Raw genomic sequence first — 21409 nt, forward strand, 5'->3', positions numbered from 1 at the left:
CATGGTCTGTCCTTTTGATTTAACTCATCTTTGGGAAAGGGGGTGAGACTTGGTTGGCACAAAGGTGTTTTTCTTTTTAAAGAGGCTGTCAGTCACACTTCGTAAAGTTACTTTATTATCAGCCACTCTGTTTCTATATTGACAACTAATTTTTACATCTGCTATATGGTCATGGAAATGAAGGCTTTCATCTGAAGAGAAGGGATAATTTCCTGCCCTAGTTCATCTTCTATTATAGCATTTTGTGAAGACAAAGAAGGGAAAAGATACTCTTGTCCCAGTTTTCGAAGGTGTCAGTGCCAGAGAGGACACTGTCACTCTGAGCTTGACTTCTCTTTTTCAATCAGGTTCATAGATGCCTGACAACTTGTGCTGGTTTTATGTCCCGCTGTCATTTCAGAACCACAGTAAGGAAAAAGCTTACCATTTTATACAACAGACTGGTCAATTGTTGAGCTCCTCTAAGTTCTTGGGGAGGGAAGAGGGTTCTGTGAGTGAGTGCCCAGGTCTCACACACCCACCCAAAGGGCCAGCAGCATGCGGCATATCTTCAGCACAGCATGGCTCATTTAATGCCCACTTTTGTTTCTGTGTCTCAGCATCATTGGATATTCCCTTTGAAGCCAAGCTTTCTCTGTTTTTTCTCTTCCTTCTTCCCCTGCCCACTCTCTCCAGGGGGAGGGAGTGAGATCCATAAGTAAGACATTAGCTAAGACTACTTGAAATTAACTGCCAAAATAAGAAAGGTGTTACTGTTTCCTTGTTTTAGAATCTGTTTTTACTTGACAAGAGTTGCTTATTTTAAGATGATTTCTTAATTAATAAGTAAAATGGCGATTATAGATTTAATGCTGTTGTTGTTTAGTTGCTAAGTAGTGTCTGACTCTTTGTGACCCCGTGAACTGCAACACACCAGGCTTCATAGACCTCTCAATTTTGTTTTCTGGGAAGAGGAAAGATGCCTTTTTAATGAATGTTTAACAGCAAAAGTGGTAATGAATCTAACTCTGTTTGTTCAAAACTGAGTTTTACTTCGATTAATTCTGACTGGCCATTTCTGTTGATCCTTATCAGGAAATGCATTTTAATTCTTCACCTAATATAGTTATTAATAAAGTTAAGGACTTCCCTTGTGGCTCAGCTGGTAAAGAATCCACCTGCAATGCAGGAAACCTGGGTTCGATCCCTGGATTGGGAAGATACCCTGGAGAAGGGAAAGGCTACCCACTCCAGTATTCTGGCATGGAGAATTACATGTATAGTCAGTTCATGGGGTCTTAAACAGTTGGAAACGACTGATTGACTTTCACTTCACAATGTAGTTATAGCTGTTTTCTTTGAATTCTAACCTGGAGCACAGCCAGGTTAAAGTTTTTTAAAAGCTAGCAGTCTTGTCAATTAGAATCAGATATAGTTACAAACTTCCTTCACTTTGCTGCTAGTATGGTTATATAATTACAAAATATTATAATTGCTGCTCTATAAATGGGGCAAACATATCACTGAAATTACTGAAATATGGTATCAGGTAAGAGTGCTTTTTGTTTTTATAACCAGATATATATAAAATGAGTTTTGTTTTTATAACCAGAAGTAGATTTAGCTTGAAGGTAATGAAACTTAAGTTTCTGGGCCCTCACTTGCTTTGGGCCATTCATGGCCTTATACCAAATTTTATTTACATAGTCTTGTTTTTAATTTACCTTTTTTTTTTCCCCTTCATAAAGCAGCTCCCCCCTGCCCACTTACCCAATTATATAAGCTTCACGCTTCCACTTAGCTGTATTTTACCCCTGATAAGACTAAACTATTTGTATTAAATTTAGAATAATTTTTAAATCTATGGACAATTGTTCAGTCATTTACCAAATATTTAAATATATATATATATATATATATACACACTTGGTTTTCTTTTTAGCCTTCAACTTTTTAAAATGCTGAGCAATTTTACATATATGCACATAGGAAACTTTTCTCCAGTTGTACTAAGAGGATTTTCTAATTTTTTTCTATTGCAAATTTACTGTATTTTCAAACACATTTTCCTACATCCAAAGATGTAGTTCTAATTACAGAGATAATCAGTTACTTAGTTATAAATCATGAAGTTTAAAGAATATAAAACAGAATCTAGAAATGAAATTGGCAAAAAAACTGACATTAAAAAAATTTGTGCTGAAAGAAATTATTAGAAAATAGAATGTTTGAAAGAGTAAAGCATCAACAGTTAACTTAACATCTTAAGGGACCATTCATCTGCTATTCATTTTTGTGTTCATAAACTGTCAGTCAAGGTCCGAGTGTGCTTAGCTAGCATTTTGAAGTGATTTTAATGAAGGGACTATTCAAAGAAATATGGGAAAAGTTATGGGAGCTGTAAAGGATGCGACATAGCCAGGGACCAGGGATTCCCAAGGTGGTAGTAGGAAGCTGTTACCACTCCAGACCTAAAGGTGAGGGAACAGTTTTACTGGAACCCACTGAGAGCAGAGACAGGGTGGGGAGCGGGGGTCTCTGACGGGAGCTGTAGCTAGAGAGCAAAGCAGCTGCTCCCACATGTAGGGATCGCCTCAGTTCTCTCCCACTGCCCTCTTCTCTCTACCAGGGCATCACAGCAGACAGACTTTAAGTCAGAGCGGAAGAGGTCCTCGGCCAGATGTAGTCTGAAGTCAGCTCTTACCACCTCCTTCCTTCCTCTTTCCTCCCATGGAGCAGATATCTCTGCTTCTTTTTAAGTTTAGGAATGGAAGAGATTTGAGAGGGCGTCTAGCTTTTATATGTCCTGTTTCTACTGCCATCAGGCTCATCTGTGCTTAAACTGTTCTTGACAGGAAAAAAAAGAGCATCTGTTTTAAATTGCCTTTGAAAAGCATCATCTAATACTTTTCTTTGGCAATTCTGTTAAATTTGTTAAATATCTTTAGTGTGATGACCTTCTAATACATCATAAATTCAACAAGTGTGTGTGTGCCCACTATGTGGGCATTGCTGCAGGGCCAGGAATACACAGCTGTGAATTTGACCATTCTAGTGGAACTTACAGTCAGGTAGAGGATCCAAAAAATCAAAAAAACGAGACAAACAGGCAGTTAGAGTGCAATGTGTTGACTCTGGCTTGAGGGTGGTAGGGAGCAATTGTTCAAGCCAGGCAGTGAAGGGATCAGAATTCCATTTCAGAAAGATTATTTTGGTTGTAGGGTAGAGAGTAGATTGGAAAGGGATAAAGCTATAGCCAGAAATAGAAGATACCTATAGCAAATCAGGGGTGCAGTGATGGTGGGCTGAATTAAAGCAGTGGTGGTAAGGATAGAATGTGATTAAAAAATCACTTATATTTTCTCATCTCACGTGGGAATTATGTAAAAAGCTTCCTCAGTTTCTTGTCAGGCTGCTGCTGCTGCTGGTAAGTCACTTCAGCCATGTCCGACTCTGTGCGACCCCATAGACAGCAGCCCACCTGGCTCCGCCGTCTCTGGGATTCTCCAGGCAAGAACACTGGAGTGGGTTGCCATTTCCTCCTCCAATGCATGAAAGTGAAATGTGAAAGTCAAGTCGCTCAGTTGTGTCCGATGATTTTTTTTCTTCAGGATTAATTTAAAGACTCATCCCAGTGCTTTCTTACAAATATTCCCTTGTTTCTCACCTGCTTTCCATCCTCCTCTAATTGAGGCATCCAGAGCTAGGGGGAGTGCTCTGTGAGAGTGAGATCCAATCTTTGCTGGAAAGGTGTGCTAGAAACTAGATGGGGAAGAGAAAAGAGAGAGGACTTAATGGGCATGCTGAATTCTCATGTTAGATAAACCCAGAAACTTGAATGTTGACTTTTGTCCTCTTATACTTAGAAGAATATTCCTTGCAATTTTGATGGATTAATAAAAGGAGAGAGAATGCCAGATAGATAGGCTGCAGACCTAGAATCTGTGGTATTATGTTCAAGACTATAGATAGGTAATAGTTGCATTAGTTGGTTGCAACTAACTAAATACAAATATTTATTTATATTTTATTTTATACATGTTTATTTTATATACCTAGAAATCAACATTTTGCTAATCTTCTGGTAAGTTTTATTTTTGTTTTAAATAGCCACAGGGGTCGATGGAATAAGTCCATCTCGCATGCAGGCTTGGTGGGTCACCAGCTTGGTGGGTTCAGGTGATCGATGTGTCAGGGCCTCATGCATAGGTCTGGGGAACAAGGGCCTGGGTTTAATCCTTGGAAAGAGGCAACATGGGGACCTGGTAGCCTCAGTGGAGGAGGATGGTGAAGAGGCAAGTGACTGGGAGAGGGAGAAAGACAGAAGGACAGTGTTAGAGTCCTGGTCAGGACAGCCAGGTGGGGAAGACAAGCCTCTCCTGACACCTGGACAGCCCTGGCCAACCCTACCTCGTGCATGCTCCTGGCACCCAGACAAAATTGCAGACCCCATATGGGAGTGAAATCAACTGGGGAGGTGATTTTAATGGGTGTCTGCAACAGAGCATACTTCCAAGAACCTGATTGTTCTGCTACTTCCTTAAAATCCTTCTTGCATCTATAAATAGGAAACCCAGCCTCACTCAGTGACAAGACATGAATGGGGCACTGCCCGTGCTGAAGACTCCACATGCCCCTCCTAGTTCAGGGCTCAGTCACCCCTGAAGCCAGCAAAGGCCAGAGCCCCCATGATAACAGAGATGGAGCCCTCTGTCACAGACGTTGATGTCACTGGCAGTCTCCTGGAGTGAAAAATAATGTCCAAAGACAAGGACCCACTTTCAAAGAATCAAGAGGGCTTGTCAGTCCCAACAGGTGATGAGCCCACTCTTCATCACCGGATAGATAGCCCAAAGAAGTGAATTCAGAGATGCTGAAATCTTGGTTAGAGGCAGCACAAAAGACTGACTGAATGAGACAAACGTGAGGGGGGAAAATCCTCCACAAAGGCTCTGTTATGGGAACCATTGACCAAAACCACGGGCCCTAGCCTGGCCTGATACAGACCATTTGCATGAATTGGCTTACAACCAGAAGTCCTGGTGAGGAATGCAGCACTTACAAGATACCATCAACCAGAAGAATTGGGGGAAGGTCCAAAGGGGAGAGGATACGACAGTCCATATGTCCTATCAGCTTGCCAGAATCCTCCCTGGAATCCATCTTGGCTGAGAGATGCCTGCACCTCCAGAAAGGATCCTAAGACCAAAGATGGATCAAGCAAGATGACTGGTCAGAGACAATTTCCAGAGGCCTGGAAAATAACCCCATCACCATAAAATCCAAGACCGTGAGCCACGTGGCAGAGCAGTTCTCCTGGGTTCCCTTACGCTGTTTCTCTCCACCTGGGCGCCCCTTCCCAATGAAGTCTGTTGCTTTGTCAGTGCCTGTACCTGTTCGGAAAATTCATTTCCAAATGTTAGACAAGAGCCCACTCTCGTTCCTGGGAAGGGCTCCCCCTTCCTGCAACAAAGGGCAACTCTGGTGGGATTTCTTCAATACAGCTGACCTCTCAGGTACTCAGGGACCAGCTCGTCTGCTGACCAATCAGTCCCAGTGGTAGAAACAGGGACTCTTTTGTCCCTGTTTTCCTCCTGACAAAGACAACTGGCTAGTGCCCCGACTGGGTAAGAAACAAGAGAATTTACTGACCTTTTTCCCCTTTCTTCTTTTCAATCCCTCCTTTTGTGTACTTTTTCTTCTGTCCAGGTCCCGAATACAGGAGTCTAGTTGAAGGGCCTCAGCCTGAACTGAGGGTCGGAGCCTGATCATCTCCAATGAGCAGAGAACTTGAATTCTGGTCTGCTGTCTGGTTTCTGGAGGGCTGAGTTCCAGTCCTCCCTGCCTGGAAGCCAAGGGAAAAGTCCTGCAATGCCTGGTGGCAGGTGATGTCCACAAGACCCCCGTTAGTCCCCCCTCCTTCCCCTCTTCTTTCAACCTGGCCTCCTTTCCTCCCTTTGCAACATTTCAAGACCTGAGCTATTTCAGTTTACTCAGTACTTGGAGCTGAAGTTCTGGGTCTCTGTAGGAGGTTTTCGGAAAGACTGAAGCCTTTCATTTAAAGGGGCAACCAATTAGGGTGGCTGGGCCTAAGTGTATAGCTTGTGTTCTGTGTTATGATATGTGGTGGCCGTTCTGCCTTCTGAAATTAGAAATTCTGGTTCTGTTGCACTGTGGAGGTATCTTGAGTGAATGCTATCTGACTGCAAAGATTCTAGCTATGAGCCCATGATTCTGGAGGGAAGGGCTGGGGCACAGCAACTGGCAATCAGGAGCCAGCGGGTCTTTTAGGACAAGCCTGGCCAAGCTGGTTTGACCCAGCACAAGGGGTGGGCCCCAGAGGGATGCAGCTGGAAAGGAGCAGGCAGAAAAGAAAGCAACCAGAGCCAGCTAGGTCTCAGATAATCCCCACTTCGGACAGGCAACCTCGCATTCCTGTGGAATTGGGATGGGGTGACAATGGCCTAGATGGGGGGGTTCCAAGCCCCATCTTTGCTTTTTGTTTCTACTTCTGTTTTACCTGTTCAGCGTGATGCCAGTCAGTGAGTTCAGGGATGAACCTTCTCGGTTGTGGGTGGAGGGGGTGGAGGGAATGACTTAACCCGGGAAGGGGATGGGAGTATACTAGGGGGTTAGGGAAACTTTGTGCTGTGTGACCCTCGCCCTCCTCTGTCCCTTCCCCTGGCCCCTTTGCTCCTGGGGTGGGGGGCTTCCCTGGGCTGGTTACCCACCCTCTGGGCCAGAAAAGAGGTGAATTTGGTGAAATAGTGGTGCCGGGAGTTTCCGAGGAGAAGTTGGTAGAAAAGGTGGCAAGAAAGCAGCAGGAAATGCTGCCCTCAAGACCTCGGCCTGCCCTTGCCAAGTGGGAGCCCTGGAACCAGGGGGTTTGGGACAGGTGGCCGTCCGCAGGAAAAGAGACCTAGATATCTCCTCGAAAAGCACGCCCTCCCCCCACCCCATCTGCTCACACAAACCCTTCAGATCTGTCCTTGAAAGACCAGCGCTGTGTGATAAATTTCACCTGCAGAATGCTCGGGGCTGCAGAGAAGGCAGGGCCGAGCTTGAGAGCGCGGAAGTGGCGGCCGCGCTCAGGTCTGTGAAGGGCTGGGGCTGGCTGCCACGTGCTAGGACAAGAGGAGCTGGGCCGCGGCCAATGTACGGGTCTTTGAAGGGCTCAGGGCAGCGGTGGCGACTGCCCGCGGCCCAGACAATGTACGGGTCTTTGAAGGGCTCAGGGTAGCGGTGGCGACTGCCCGCGGCCCAGATTCTCCTGGGCGGCGGAGGCGCGGTCCCGATCTGGACGGATCTGCGCGGCCTTCTCCCGGGGCCGCGCATCCTGCGGGCTGCCTCTGCCGCCAGTGCTGCTGTTGCTGGCTCTGCTGCGCTCGCGCCAGCCCCGCGACGCCCCGCACCGCGTCCGCCCCTCCAACTCCCCACACCCTGCCACCAGCAGCCGGGGTCTGGGGAGGTGGTTGGGGGAAGGGGCAGGGGGAGGGAGGTCAGCGCGAGCCTCTACCTGAGCGAAAACCGGGTGTGTTGCCTCTTGGGTTTTGATGCATAACGTCATTATGTGAGAAATGACCTTATTCCGGTAAAGAATCTGCCTGCGATGCAGGAGGCCCAGGTTCGATTCCTGAGTTGGGAGGATCCCCTGGAGAAGGGAATGGCAACCTACCCCAGTCTTCTTGCCTGAGAATCCCATAGACAGAGGAGCCTGGCCGGCTACAGTCCATGTGGTCACAGAGTCAGACAGGACTGAGCGATTAACACTAATCCTTTAATCTGTTAATACTCAGCGAGACAAATTCCCTGCCCTTCACTTGGCTTGCAGAGTTTGAACATAAAGCAGGTTTCCAAGTAAACAATTTTGTGGGAATTCCCTCTTCAACGTTTCTACTTGGGGGAAGTGGCCACGCATTGTATCTGTGTTTCAGACTGAGTTTTCCTGTTCTGGCAAAGTAGATTCTGAGGTTATAAGAATCTTCTAATCTTCCAATGCAGATCCACTTGACAGTAGTCTTCACAATGCTTTACAGTCTTAATGTTGAAATGACAAAAAATGTGCCACAAAAAATTTGAAGAAGACTTCAGTTTTGTACAGAATCGCTAGCAGAACTATTTATGATCCTGTTCGCAGCTCCAACCCCTTCTACATGTTTGTTTTATATCAGTGCAAGTGTTTACTCTGCAGTAATATTTTGAAATATTAGCTGTTTTCACCTTGATAGTATGAAAATGATGGAACTGGATGGCAGCATCAGTGCCCAGTAGTTCCCAAGGGCTGTCTCAGACATGTGCAGATGACTCAGTATCTGAGAGGTAGCACACCCAACAGTGCAATTTCTATGTCCAGTTATTTTACCCTTGGGATAGAGGAGTGGGAGTCGAAAAGTGTCACTTTTTGGAGACAAAAGCTACGGTGAAGGATATTGAGATATCCAGAGAGATCAGTTTTTATCAGTTCAGTCGCTCAGTCATGTCCGACTCTTTGTGACCCCATGAACCCAAGCATGCCAGGCCTCCCTGTCCATCACCAATTCCTAGAGTCCATACAAACCCATGTCCATTGAGTCAGTGATACCATCCAACCATCTCATCCTCTGTCATCCCCTACTCCTCCCACCTTCATTCTTTCCCAGCATCAGGGTCTTTTCCAATGAGTCAGCTCTTTGCATCAGGTGGTCAAAGGATTGGAGTTTCAGCTTCAACATCAGTCCTTCCAGTGAACACCCAAGACTCGTCTCCTTTAGGATGGACTGGTTGGATCTCCTTGCAGTCCAAAGGATTCTCAAGAGTCTTCACCACAGTTCAAAAGCAGCAATTCTTCAGCGCTCAGCTTTCTTTATAGTCCAACTCTCACATCCATACATGACTACTGGAAAAACCATAGCCTTAGACTATATGGACCTTTACTGACAAAGTAATGTCTCTGCTTTTGCTGTCTAGGTTGGTCATAACTTTCCTTAGGAGTAAGTGTCTTTGAATTTCATGGCTGCAGTCACCATCTGCAGTGATTTTGGAGCCCAGAAAAATAAAGTCAGCCACTGTTTCCACTGTTTCCCCATCTATTTGCCATGAAGTGATGAGACCAGATGCCATGATCTTCATTTTCTGAATGTTGAACTTTAAGCCAACTTTTTTGCTCTCCTTTTTCACTTTCATCAAGAGGCTTTTTAGCTCCTCTTCACTTCTGCCATAAGGGTGGTGTCATCTGCATATCTGAGGTGATTGATATTTCTCCTGGCAATCTTGATTCCAACTTATGCTTCTTCCAGCCCAGCGTTTCTCATGATGTACTCTGCATATAAGTTAAATAAGCAGGGTGACAATATACAGCCTTGACGGACTTTTCCTATTTGGAACAAGATTGTTGTTTCATGTCCAGTTCTAACTGTTGTTTCCTGCCCTGCATACAGGTTTCTTAAGAGGCAGGTCAGGTGGTCTGGTATTCCCATCTCTTTCAGAATTTTCCACAGTTTATTGTGATCCACACAGTCAAAGGCTTTGGCATAGTCAATAAAGCAGAAATACATGTTTTTCTGGAACTCCCTTGCTTTTTTGATGATCCAGCTGATGTTGGGAATTTGATCTCTGGCTCCTCTGCCTTTTCTAAAACCAGCTTGAACATCTGGAAGTTCATGGTTCACGTATCCAGGGAGAGGATAACTCTAAAAGATGTACTTTGGGGTGTATTTTTCATGAGGGTTTAGTAGATGAAAAATATCCAAATAAAGAGAAACAGTTAAAGAGCAAGCTTCTGGGTGGAAAATGAACAACTTGAGCTGCTTACACTATGTCTGAAATGAACGAGGTGTCGGAGCTCTATGAAGAGAGCAATGACCTGCAGATGGATGTGATGCCTAGTGAGAGTCACCTTCCGCATATCAAGGTAGGTGGCGGGAGCCCGGAGCTATCCCAGAACCCCTCCCGCGCGGCCGGTGCCCAGCCACAGCTGGAGGAGGAAGGCCCCACGGAGGAGGAGGCGGCCCAGCCAATGGCCCCGCCCCAGCCCTGAGGAGCAGCCAGGCCAGATCGCAGGCCCTGAATTCGAGAGAGAGAGCAAGGGCGAGGGCTAGGAATTCGATGACTGGGAGGATGACTATGACTCTCTGCAAGAGGAGCCGCTCAGCGCTGAGGGCTACAGAGTATCAGCGGCCCTTGATGAAGCCACCAGGATGTTCCTGAGAACCTCCAGAGCCAGAGAAGCAGCTCTGGTTTCAGATGCATCCTGAGAAGGCCCTGCTTGATCAGTTGGCTTTTATCAGAGAGTTTTCACTTATGGTTGTCAGTCGTCTGACTGAAGAACTCGGCTGTGATGAGATCATTGATAGAGAGTAGTTGAATGCTGTTAAGAGAGGAGGAAGCTGCTTGAGGAGAGACCCAGCATTCCACTGTCTTTGGGGTTCATTCCAAATAGTTCTGTGCCAATGAAAAGCTTGATCCTCCCTCCAACTCCACTCCCCACTCAACTTCAAAAAAAAAAAAAAAAAAAAAAAACCAGAGTAGAAAAAGGTAGTGACTGCACAGTTGTGAAAAAGGAGAAAAATTGTTAAAGCAAAGTATCTTAGTACTGTCGAAACCTGTTTTCAAGAATGTCCAGAGACACTTATGGCTTTGACTTTGTTGTTTATTCAGATTAATTTCCTCTTATTGGGGAAGATAATCTTTCATGTTTCACTGTAAAGAATGGCTTTGCAAGTTACGACCAAGATAGACTGCCAGTCAAGAGCCCACTGGTGATAATTATATGAGGAAAAAATGACCAATTTATCCACCTTAGGACATAAGTTTTGAGTTATTTGGACTGAAAGCATATTAAGAAAACTTTAAAGATTCAACTTTGTGATCTATCCAAGCTGTGGTTATCAAAGGCTAAATTTTGGTGTAAAATAAATCTTCCACCCAGTATTCCTCAGGATCTCAAAGGATAATCTAGTCCCCAAAGAGGTATGTGTCATGTGCTATATCTTAAAACGTGTTTCCAAGAACAACTGAGATTTTGTTTGTATGTTTATCTTGACCATTTTTAAAGCTACTGTAATCTTTAATTCAACAAAATTAGTTGCCTTGAACATTTTTAAAAGGCAAAAGTTAAGACGTCCTTAATAAAGTTTCAAATTTAGACTGTAAAATGTACATGAAGGTACAAAGAATACAAACTCTTTCAAACATCAGTATATACTAGGGAATTTTCTGTATCTCTTGCTCTCTTTTTTCATTTAACTTTACAGGCAAAAGACTGGTTGAATTTCATAATGTAAGAAATGTTAAGTGAAAATTGTCCAGTAAAAGGAAAGCCCTGCATCTAAAAAAAGACATTATGAACAACCCTTAAAAGTTTTAAATCTTCCCAGAAATCCACCTCAGTATTTGAAGTTTCCCTCTGTCTCCTCCTCTAATTAATCCTGTTTTTGGTTATGCACCAGCATTCAAGATAATAAAAATTTCTTGTTCTGTGTTAAAAAAAAAAATCAAGCTTCTGAAATTCAGGTGGCAGTGATGCTCACTGAAAGTTGTAAGCTATGAAGGCTTCATTACAGAAATCTTCCTGATACCCATGTGTATATAGAAGGAGAAAGGCCATGGTGGATTGCCTTACATGAATTGGGAGAATCTTAAATTGTTTTTATGGCAGCACAAGTTAGTAGAGGCCACAGGGAATTTCTCAACAAGACCTGGTCCACAGGTCTGTTGACATTGCCTGTGGGATTAGCTACCTGGTCAGAAGGGATGTCATCCACAAACACCAGGCTGCTAGGAGCTGTGTCATTGATGACAGCTTCAAGTTAAGAGTACAGACAACCCCTCTCCAGAGTCTTGTTCCCCATGGGATCTCATTGTGTGGGGAACAACGAAAACAATGGATCAATGGATAGCCCCTGAAAGTCTAGTTAAGGAAGAGTTCTCTGGACTTCCCTGGCGATCCAGTTGCTAAAGGTCCAGCATTCCCAATGCAGGGGCCCAGGTTCAATCCCTGGTTGGGGAACCAGATCCTACTTGAACATCTAAGAAGGCAGCATCCTGCAACTAAGAGATCCCACATGATCATGACTTTGTGCCAAACCCTCTAAATGGACATCTACCCGTTTGAGATGGGCACGTACCTGAAAGGGGTTACCAAATAGCCCAGCCCATCAGCTGTCCTGATGAACATTTGCTGTGATGGCTTGTGCTGGGCCTTCAATCTGGAGAAGAGGCCCAGTTCCAGGTCTTGTTGAGAAATTATAATAGTTATATATTGTTATAAAACAAATTATGCCCCAAACTAAATGGCTTGCATAACAGTAAACAGTGGTTTCTATTTCTTTGGGACTGGTTCAGCTTGGAAAAGACCCTGATGCTGGGAAAGGTTGAAGGCAGGAGGAGAAGGGGGCAACAGAGGATGAGATGGTTGGATGGCATCACCGACTCAATGGAGATGAGTTTGTGTAAACTCTAGGAGTTGGTGATAGACAGGGAGGCTTGGCGTGCTGCGGTCCATGGGGTTGCAAAGAGTCAGACATGACTAAGTGACTGAAATGAACGGATACTACTGTGAGATACAGAGTCAGGTCAGAAGTATGAATGTGGAAATCCCTACTATGGTAGCCCTCATCCAATGGTGTTTTACTAACTACAAAGATTGTCCATTCATGTCAGAAATCCAGGCCATGTGAAATGAGTGTGGTGTGGATCTGTGGGCCCAGGGATAAGCACTGTTAGCAGGGCCTGGCACAGCTGTCCACTGACTGCCTGGAGCCCCGAGCCTCACTTCAGAAACAGGGAGGCCATGACGATACTGCAGTCCCTGTGCATAATGCTAGTAACATGCTAGGTCCAACATGAATGTGGGAGTCATTTCTGCTCCTTCAGGTTCACTTACCTGAGTCCACGGTCATGCGGCTCATTGGGAAAGAAGGAAAGGACCTCTGCTTACTGTGGTGATGAAAGGGCACTCCTCACTGGAACGTGGCTTCCTTCTCTGGGGATGCATTCTGAAAAGGGGCTCCATTCTATAAATGAAATGCTCCTCAGAAGCAGCCCCCACATGCTCTCCATCTCTGGCAGGACACTGGGTTCGGTTCTGAAAGTCCTCTTCCATCTAGGCTTTTCCTGCAGAGCCATCTGGCATGTATCCAGAAAGGCTGTGTGTTGGCCGATCCTGGGTACTGACCTGGTGGGCAAGGGCACACATCCAGGGTGTGCAATTTCTGTCCAGCAGGGGACTTCTCCTTCACAAGGAAGGGAGGGGCACTGGCTCTATGGAGTGTTGGGGATGGAGCAGGAGGGACCATGCTTGCTCTGCCAGGCCAGCCCTGCACCTTCACTCTGCTCTCACATAACTGAGGGGAGGAGGCCTTTGGGCCTTTTTCTGCCAACCCTGCCCTCACCTGCCTTTTGCCTTCACAGATGCTCACTCTCTTTGCTATAACTTTACCATTGATTCTCAGCCCAGACCTGAACAACCATGGTGTGTGGTTCAAAGGCAGGTGGACGGAAATGTTTTTCTCTCCTGTGACTGTGGTCATGCTAAGATCCAATTCACAAGTCCATTGGGGGAGGAAGTGAAAACGACAAAGGCCTGGGAAACACAGACTGAAACACTCAGAGACAATGCGGACTTGCTCAGGGAGCAGCTGCCTGATGTTACGTCGGAGAATCACACAGTCACAGGTGAGTTAGCAAGTCCAGGTGCAGAAGGAGCAGGCTGGGGGCTTAAACTCATTCATTGTTTTCGGGGAAAAATAAAATGGAGGATATTGGTCCTTCCCTAGTAGTCCAGTGGAAGGAGCAGGCCTTAGAAGAGAGAACAGGGCCAGATTAGCTGGGCTCAGGGGAGGTGGACCCAGGTGGGAAAAAGAAGCTGTCAAGCCCAGAGGCTGAGCTCTTTCCCACGGCGGGGGGCAGACCCTCTCACCTTGCAGGGCAGGATGACATGTCGATGTGAAGAGGATGGACACATCAGTGGATCCTGGCAGTTTGGCTTCAGTGGACAAATGTGCCTCCTCTTTGATTTGGAGAATGGACACTGGACAGTGGTTCATTCTGGAGGGAGACGGATGAGAGAGAAGTGGGAGAAGGACAGGGCTGTGAGCAACTTCTTCAAGAAGGTCTCCATGGGAGACTGTCAGGCCTGTCTTTGGGATTTCTTGGTGCACTGGGAGGAAATGTCGACAACCACAGGTAAGTGAGACTAGAGGAAAGAAGTGGTAGTCCACTCAAAGGGACATGGACCCACCCCTCTGTGTGTGTGTGTGTGTGTGTGTGTGTGTGTGTGTGTGTGAAAGTGACCTATTCAAGGTGAGTAGTTCCTGGGAGATCAATGGCGCTGGGGATGCTCCGTGATCCTCTTTCCTCTTCCACCTCCTGACATCTCTCCCTCATAGCACAGGGCTTTGAACCATTGTACATGGATTCTTGCTGACCCCTAACATGAGGTCACCACTCCGATTCTAGAGATTTCCTTCTTATTGACCCTGTCTACACCCTTTTAAAAAATATCAGCTCTTCTAGTTCTGGAAATCTGTTGATACCACCTCAAACATCAGCTCCTGAGAGGACTTAATCTGTTCCCATCCTCATGTCACCTCATCTGATGTCACGCAGGACTGAGGGGCTATGTGGGGACCTTGCTTGCCCATTCACTGTCTGAGTTCTGTGGAGATGGGGCTCCTCCCTTCCTCCATCTCACCTCAGGACGTGTTGCAGGGGCTGCCATACAGTTGGTTCAAGTGACTGCATGACACGAAACAGACTTGTGAACATAGCAGGGAAGGACAGGGTAGGACAAATTGAGATGGTAGCAGTGACATGTATACATACTATGGTGCGGAAAATAGCTAACCAGCGGGAAGACGCTATATAACACAGGGAGCCCAGCCTGGCGCTCTGTGATGACCTAGAGGGGTGGGATGGGAGCGGGAAAGAAGGTTCAGGATGGAGGGGATATATGTATCTAATTATGGCTGATTTGCATTGTCTGACAACAGAAACCAACACAGCATTGTAAAGAAATTATGCACTAGTGACTCCATAGTAGGGTACCTGGGTCCAGGGGGCTGAGAAGGCATCTGCTTAGTTTAGGTGTCGGGACAAGGGCTTCACTCTTACTTTCCTTACAACATCACCAACTGCAGCTCCCCTGAGTAAACGCCACGGCCACAGCCATCAAGCACATCACCTGGATCCTCCATGTGGTCCTCACCAGTTTCATCATAACTGTCTTCCTGGGCTGAGTCCTTTCCAGGAACAGGTATGGAGGGCAGAATTCAGAGAGAAGGCAGGGGCACAGGGCCTGGTGTGAGGCCGGGGAAGGTGAATCCCAGTTAACCCCTGCCCCTCACTGAACCTCCTCACCCTGGAAATGAGCAGGTGGATAAGACCCCATATCACCTGAGAGCAAGAACTGCAGACCCAACTCCAAAGGCCTGTTCTCACAGGAAGTGGCCTGGGTCAAGCAGGCAAGGCAGGAGCCCCACAGCAGAGACTGTGGGAAGGGCTGAGGCCAGGCCTGTGCTCCTGGAGCAGCAGCAGTTCTGACTCAGCCTGTGGCCTGCATGTCCCCAGCTTCCTGGGGACCCAGAGCCTCTATCACTGAGCGGCCCTGCCTTGAGCAGAGGTGCCTGGGGATGGTGGGCCTGAGCTGGGGTGGAGGTGCCCAGCTGGGGGGACCAGGAAGAGATGGGTGGCAGGGACCCTGGTCCTGAGAGCTGTGTGTGCTGCTCAGAGGCTGGAGGGGTGCAAAGGAAGGAGGTTTGCCTGCAGCCCCCAAGGCTGTCAGAAAGCAAGGCCCCTCCTCCAGGGACCTGCTCCCTGGTCCTTTAGGCCCCCCTCGGGGAGGATCTGGGCCTGAGTAAAGGGAGCAGATTGATTCCTTACTGGCTCCAGTCCTGAGCCTGAGCAGGGGGTGTCAGGGCCTGGGGTGACTCTGTGATGCAGGAAGGAAGGAGGAGGTGACAAGAAGCTTCTGGGCCTGAGGTGGGGGCAGGGGTGGAGGACACAGGAACCCCTCAGTGAGGGCGGGGCTGGAGGGGAGCAGGGCAGGGGCCACCCCAGGAAAGTGACAGGAGTTCCTCAGCCCCCTGGACCAAGGCCTTTCTTTTCTGCAAGAGATGGTGCTCCCAGGAAGCCCTTGACACGTGCCCTGTTTGCCTTTCTCCTGCTTTTCACTTTAGATCCAGGAGATCAGACCCCATGAATCCTGAGTCTGTTTTCCGGTTATGATGACACAGTAGATGTATCATCTCATGGGCTTTATCACATTTGACGAAATCCTACACAGCATCTATTAAAAAAAAAAAAAAAAAAAACAGGAACAATTTATTTCGCCACTTTCGCCTGGTGCTAACTGATAGTATTTCTACACTGAAATATTCAAGTACTTGAAGAAATCTCCACAAACAGGACATTTTTCATCTTATTCTAGTTTGTGGATAATTAGACTCAGCCTTGTGACCTCGTTCTTGCAAATGATATTGCAAGAAGAATACCATCTGCTATTACGGAACTCAGGGATTCTTTCTGTGTCTGGAGAAATTACCTCAGCCTATTTTCAATAAAGTGAAGTTTTGTTCATGACTGTTTCCCTTAATAATTTATTATGTTTAAAGTGAAAGTGTTAGTCACTCAGTCGGGTCCAACTCTTTGTGACCCTGTGGACTGTAGCCTGCCAGGCTCCTCTGTCCATGGGATTCCCCAGGCAAGAATACTGAAGTGGGTTCCTATTTCCTTCTGCAGGGGACCTCTCTAATTCAAGGACTGAACCCACGTCTGCTGTGTCTCCTGTGATGGCAGGCAGATTTTTTACAATCTGAGCCACTGAGAAAGCCCATTTATTATGCTGCTGCTGCTGTTGTGGTTATTTGGGTCATGAAGATCTTTTTTGTATAGCTTTTCTGTGTATTGTTGCCACCTCTTAATATATTTGCTTCTGTTAGGTCCATACAATTTCTGTCCTTTATTGAGCCCATCATTACATGAAATGTTCCCTTGGTATCTCCAATTTTCTTGAAGAGATCTCTAGTCTTTCCCATTCTATTGTTTTCCTCTGTTTCTTTGCATTGATCAGTGAGGAAGGCTTTCTTATCTCTCTTATCTTTCTTATCTCTCCTTGCTATTCTCAAGACTGCTGCTGCTGCTGCTAAGTCGCTTCAGTCGTGTCCGACTCTGTGTGACCCCACAGACGGCAGACCACCAGGCTCCACCATCCCTGGGATTCTCCAGGCAAGAACACTGGAGTGGGTTGCCATTTCCTTCTCCAATGCAGAAAAGTGAAAAGTGAAAGGGAAGTCGCTCAGTCGTGTCCAACTCTTAGCGACTCCATGGACTGCAGCCCACCAGGCTCCTCTGTTCATGGGGTTTTCTAGGCAAGAGTACTGGAGTGGGGTGCCATTGCCTTCTCCGATTCTCAAGACTACAGTTCAGTTCAGCAACTCAGTCCTGTCCAAAGCTTTGCGACCCCAGGAATCGCAGCACACCAGGCCTCCCTGTCCATCACCAACTCCCAGAGTTCACTCAGACTCACGTCCATCGAGTCCATGATGCCATCCAGCCATCTCATCCTCTGTCATCCCCTTCTCCTCCTGCCCCCAATCCCTCCCAGCATCAAAGTCTTTTCCAATGAGTCAACTCTGCGCATGAGGTGGCCAAAGTACTGGAGTTTCAGCTTTAGCATCATTCATTCCAAAGAAATCCCAGGGCTGATCTCATTCAGAATGGACTGGTTGGAGCTCCTTGCAGTCCAAGGGACTCTCAAGAGTCTTCTCCAACACCACAGTTCAAAAGCATCAATTCTTTGGCGCTCAGCCTTCTTCACAGTCCAACTCTCACATCCATACATGACTACTGGAAAAACCATAGCCTTGACTAGTTGGACCTTAGTCGGCAAAGTAATGTCTCTGCTTTTGAATATGCTGTCTAGATTGATAAGTTTTCTTCCAAGGAGTAAGTGTCTTTTAATTTCATGGCTGCAATCACCATCTGCAGTGATTCTGGAGCCCCAAAAATAAAGTCTGACACTGTTTCCACTGTTTCCTCATCTATTTCCCATGAAGTGATGGGACCAGATGCCATGATCTTTGTTTTCTGAATGTTGAGCTTTAAGCCAACATTTTCACTCTCCTCTTACACTTTCATCAAGAGGCTTTTTAGTTCCTCTTCACTTTCTGCCATAAGGGTGGTGTCATCTGCATATCTGAGGTTATTGATATTTCTCTGGGCAATCTTTATTCCAGCTTATGCTTCATCCAGTCCAGCATTTCTCATGATGTACTCTGCATAGAAGTTAAATAAGCAAGGTGACAATATACAGCCTTGACTTACTCCTTTTCCTATTTGGAACTAGTCTGTTGTTCCATGTCCAGTTCTAACTGTTGCTTCCTGACCTGCATACAGATTTCTCAAGAGGCAGGTCAGGTGGTTTGGTATTCCCATCTCTCAGAATTTTCCACAGTTGATTGTGATCCACACAGTCAAAGGCTTTGGCATAGTCAATAAAGCAGAAATAGATGTTTTTCTGGAACTCTCTTGCTCTTTCCATGATCCAGCGGATGTTGGCAATTTGATCTCTGGTTCCTCTGCCTTTTCTAAAACTAGCTTGAACATCAGGAAGTTCACGGTTTGCATATTGCTGAAGCCTGGCTTGGAGCATTTTGAGCATTACTTTACTAGCATGTGAGATGAGTGCAATTGTGCGGTAGTTTGAGCATTCTTTGGCATTGCTTTTCTTTGGGATTGGAATGAAAACTGACCTTTTCCAGTCCTTTGGCCACTACTGAGTATTCCAAATTTGCTGGCATGTTGAGTGCAGCACCTTCACAGCATCATCTTTCAGGATTTGAAATAGTTCAACTGGAATGCCATCACCTCCACTAGCTTTGTTTGTAGTGATGCTTTCTAAGGTCCACTTGACTTCACATTCCAGGATGTCTGGCTCTAGATGAGTGATCACACCATCATGATTATCTGGGTCATGAAGATATTTTTTGTACAGTTCCTCTGTGTATTCTTACCACCTCTTCTTAATATCTTCTGCTTTTGTTAGGTCCATACCATTTCTGTCCTTTATTGAGCCCATCTTTGCATGAAATGTTCCCTTGGTATCTCTAATTTTCTTAAAGAGATCTCTAGCCGTTCCCATTCTGTTGTTTTCCTCTATTTTTTTGCATTGATCACTGAAGAAGGCTTTCTTATCTCTTCTTGCTATTCTTTGGAACTCTGCATTCAGATGCTTATATCTTTCCTTTTCTCCTTTGCTTTTCACTTCTCTTCTTTTCGCAGCTATTTGTAAGGCCTCCCCAGACAGCCATTTTGCTTTTTCACATTTCTTTTACATGGGGATGGTCTTGATCCCTGTCTCCTGTACAATGTCACGAACTTCATTCCATAGTTCATCAGACACTCTATCTATCAGATTTAGGCCCTGAAGTCTATTTCTCACTTCCCCTGTATAATCATAAGGGATTTGATTTAGGTCATACCTGAATGGTCTAGCGGTTTTCCCTACTTTCTTCAGTTTAAGTCTGAATTTGGCAATAAGGAGTTCATGATCTGAGCCACAGTCAGCTCCTGGTCTTGTTTTTGTTGACTGTATAGAACTTCTCCATCTTTGGCTGCAAAGAATATAATCAATCTGATTTTGGTGTTGACCATCTGGTGATGTCCATGTGTAGAGTCTTCTCTTGTGTTGTTGGAAGAGGGTGTTTGCTATGACCAGTGCATTTTCTTGGCAAAACTCTATTAGTCTTTGCCCTGCTTCATTCCACATTCCAAGGCCAAATTTTTCTGTTACTCCAGGTGTTTCTTGACTTCCTACTTTTGCATTCCAGTCCCCTATAATGAAAAGGACATCTTTTTTGGGTGTTAGTTCTAAAAGGTCTTGTAGGTCTTCATAGAACCGTTGAACTTCAGGTTCTTCAATGTTACTGTTTGGGGCATAGACTTGGATTACTGTGATATTGAATGGTTTGCCTTGGAGACGAACAGAGATCATTCTGTCATTTTTGATATTACATCCAAGTACTGCATTTTGGACTCTTTTGTTGACCATGATGGCTACTCCATTTCTTCTGAGGTGTTCCTGCCTGCAGTAGTAGATATAATGGTCATCTGAGTTAAATTCACCCATTCCAGTCCATTTTAGTTTGCTGATTCCTAGAATGTCGACGTTCACTCTTGCCATCTCTTGTTTGACCACTTCCAATTTGCCTTGATTCATGGACCTGACATTCCAGGTTTCTATGCAATATTGCTCTTTACAGCATCAGACCTTGCTTCTATCATCAGTCACATCCACAGCTGGGTATTGTGTTTGCTTTGGCTCCATCCATTCATTCTTTCTGGAGTTATTTCTCCACTGATCTCCAGTAGCATATTGGGCACCTACTGACCTGGGGAGTTCCTCTTTCAGTATCCTATCATTTTGCCTTTTCATACTGTTCATGGGGTTCTCAAGGCAAGAATACTGAAGTGGTTTGCCATTCCCTTCTCCAGTGGACCACATTCTGTCAGACTTCTCCACCATGACCCACCCGTCTTGGGTTGCCCCGCTGGCATGGCTTAGTTTCATTGAGTTAGACAAGGCTGTGGTCCTAGTGTGATTAGATTGCTTAGTTTTCTGTGAGTATGGTTTCAGTTTGTCTGCCCTCTGATGCCCTCTTGCAACATCTACCATCTTACTTGGGTTTCTCTTACCTTGGGCGTGGGGTATCTCTTCATGGCTGCTCCAGTAAAGTGCAGCAGCGGCTCCTTACCTTGGATGAGGGGTATCTCCTCACCACCACCCTTCCTGACCTTCAGTGTGGTGTGGCTCCTCTAGTCCCTCCTGTGGCCACGCAGCCACCACCCCTGGCCTCGGATGCGGGGTGGCTCTTCTCAGCCGCTGCCCCTGACCTTGGACGTGGGGTAGCTCCTCTCGGCCGCACTTAGTGCACTGGCTGTAGCCACCAAAAAAAAAAAAAAAAGGCTTCTAGCATTTCTTAATTATTCCTAGACCCTAAATTGAGCAAACTTCTTTTGCCATAAATATTTCCCTCACAAACAGGTCTCAGATAACAGTCCTTCCCATGGCCTCAAGCTGAGGCCTAGGTGCTCATCCTGGAAGGTTCTTTGTAAAGATCCTTGAACAAATGCCAATGGTTACTTTATGGATTATTTTCTGAGCACAACTGCAGAAGGCTTTGTGCCTTCTCATGTTTCTCTCAAGAACAATAAGCACCTTAACATTCTTTCCAGCCAACTCAACCAGAGAAAGGAGAAAACAAGTCAGAATCACAAGACCTAACTCCTTCATCCTGGGTCTGTGCCTGTGGGACAAGGAGAGGGGGTTGGGGGCTGTGCCTCCATTTTGTCAGTAATGCCTAACATGGCTCCCGACATCTCCCTCTTTCTTATTTTTTAGAGCATAAATATGAAACTCAGTAGATAAAGCAGAAACTCTTTGGTTGAGTATTCT

At 46.0% G+C, this 21409-nt stretch overlaps 1 protein-coding gene and 3 pseudogenes across 1 annotated transcript; all 4 read left to right on the forward strand.

The window, feature by feature from the left end:
- Positions 7756-21409, forward strand: part of LOC108636771 — a 90381-nt pseudogene continuing 76727 nt past the window's right edge.
- On the forward strand, positions 8233-12207 carry LOC108636759 (annotated as a pseudogene).
- Positions 9768-10411, forward strand: LOC102184902 (annotated as a pseudogene).
- Positions 12801-14202, forward strand: LOC102178352 (NKG2D ligand 1-like). The gene is made up of 3 exons (XM_018053505.1): positions 12801-12831; positions 13369-13632; positions 13867-14202. The coding sequence occupies exons 1-3, from the start codon at positions 12801-12803 to the stop codon at positions 14148-14150; spliced, it is 579 nt and encodes a 192-aa protein (XP_017908994.1). The 3' UTR covers positions 14151-14202.

Source organism: Capra hircus, chromosome 9 (assembly GCF_001704415.2).
Source record: "Capra hircus breed San Clemente chromosome 9, ASM170441v1, whole genome shotgun sequence".
NCBI classification, from domain to species: domain Eukaryota; kingdom Metazoa; phylum Chordata; class Mammalia; order Artiodactyla; family Bovidae; genus Capra; species Capra hircus.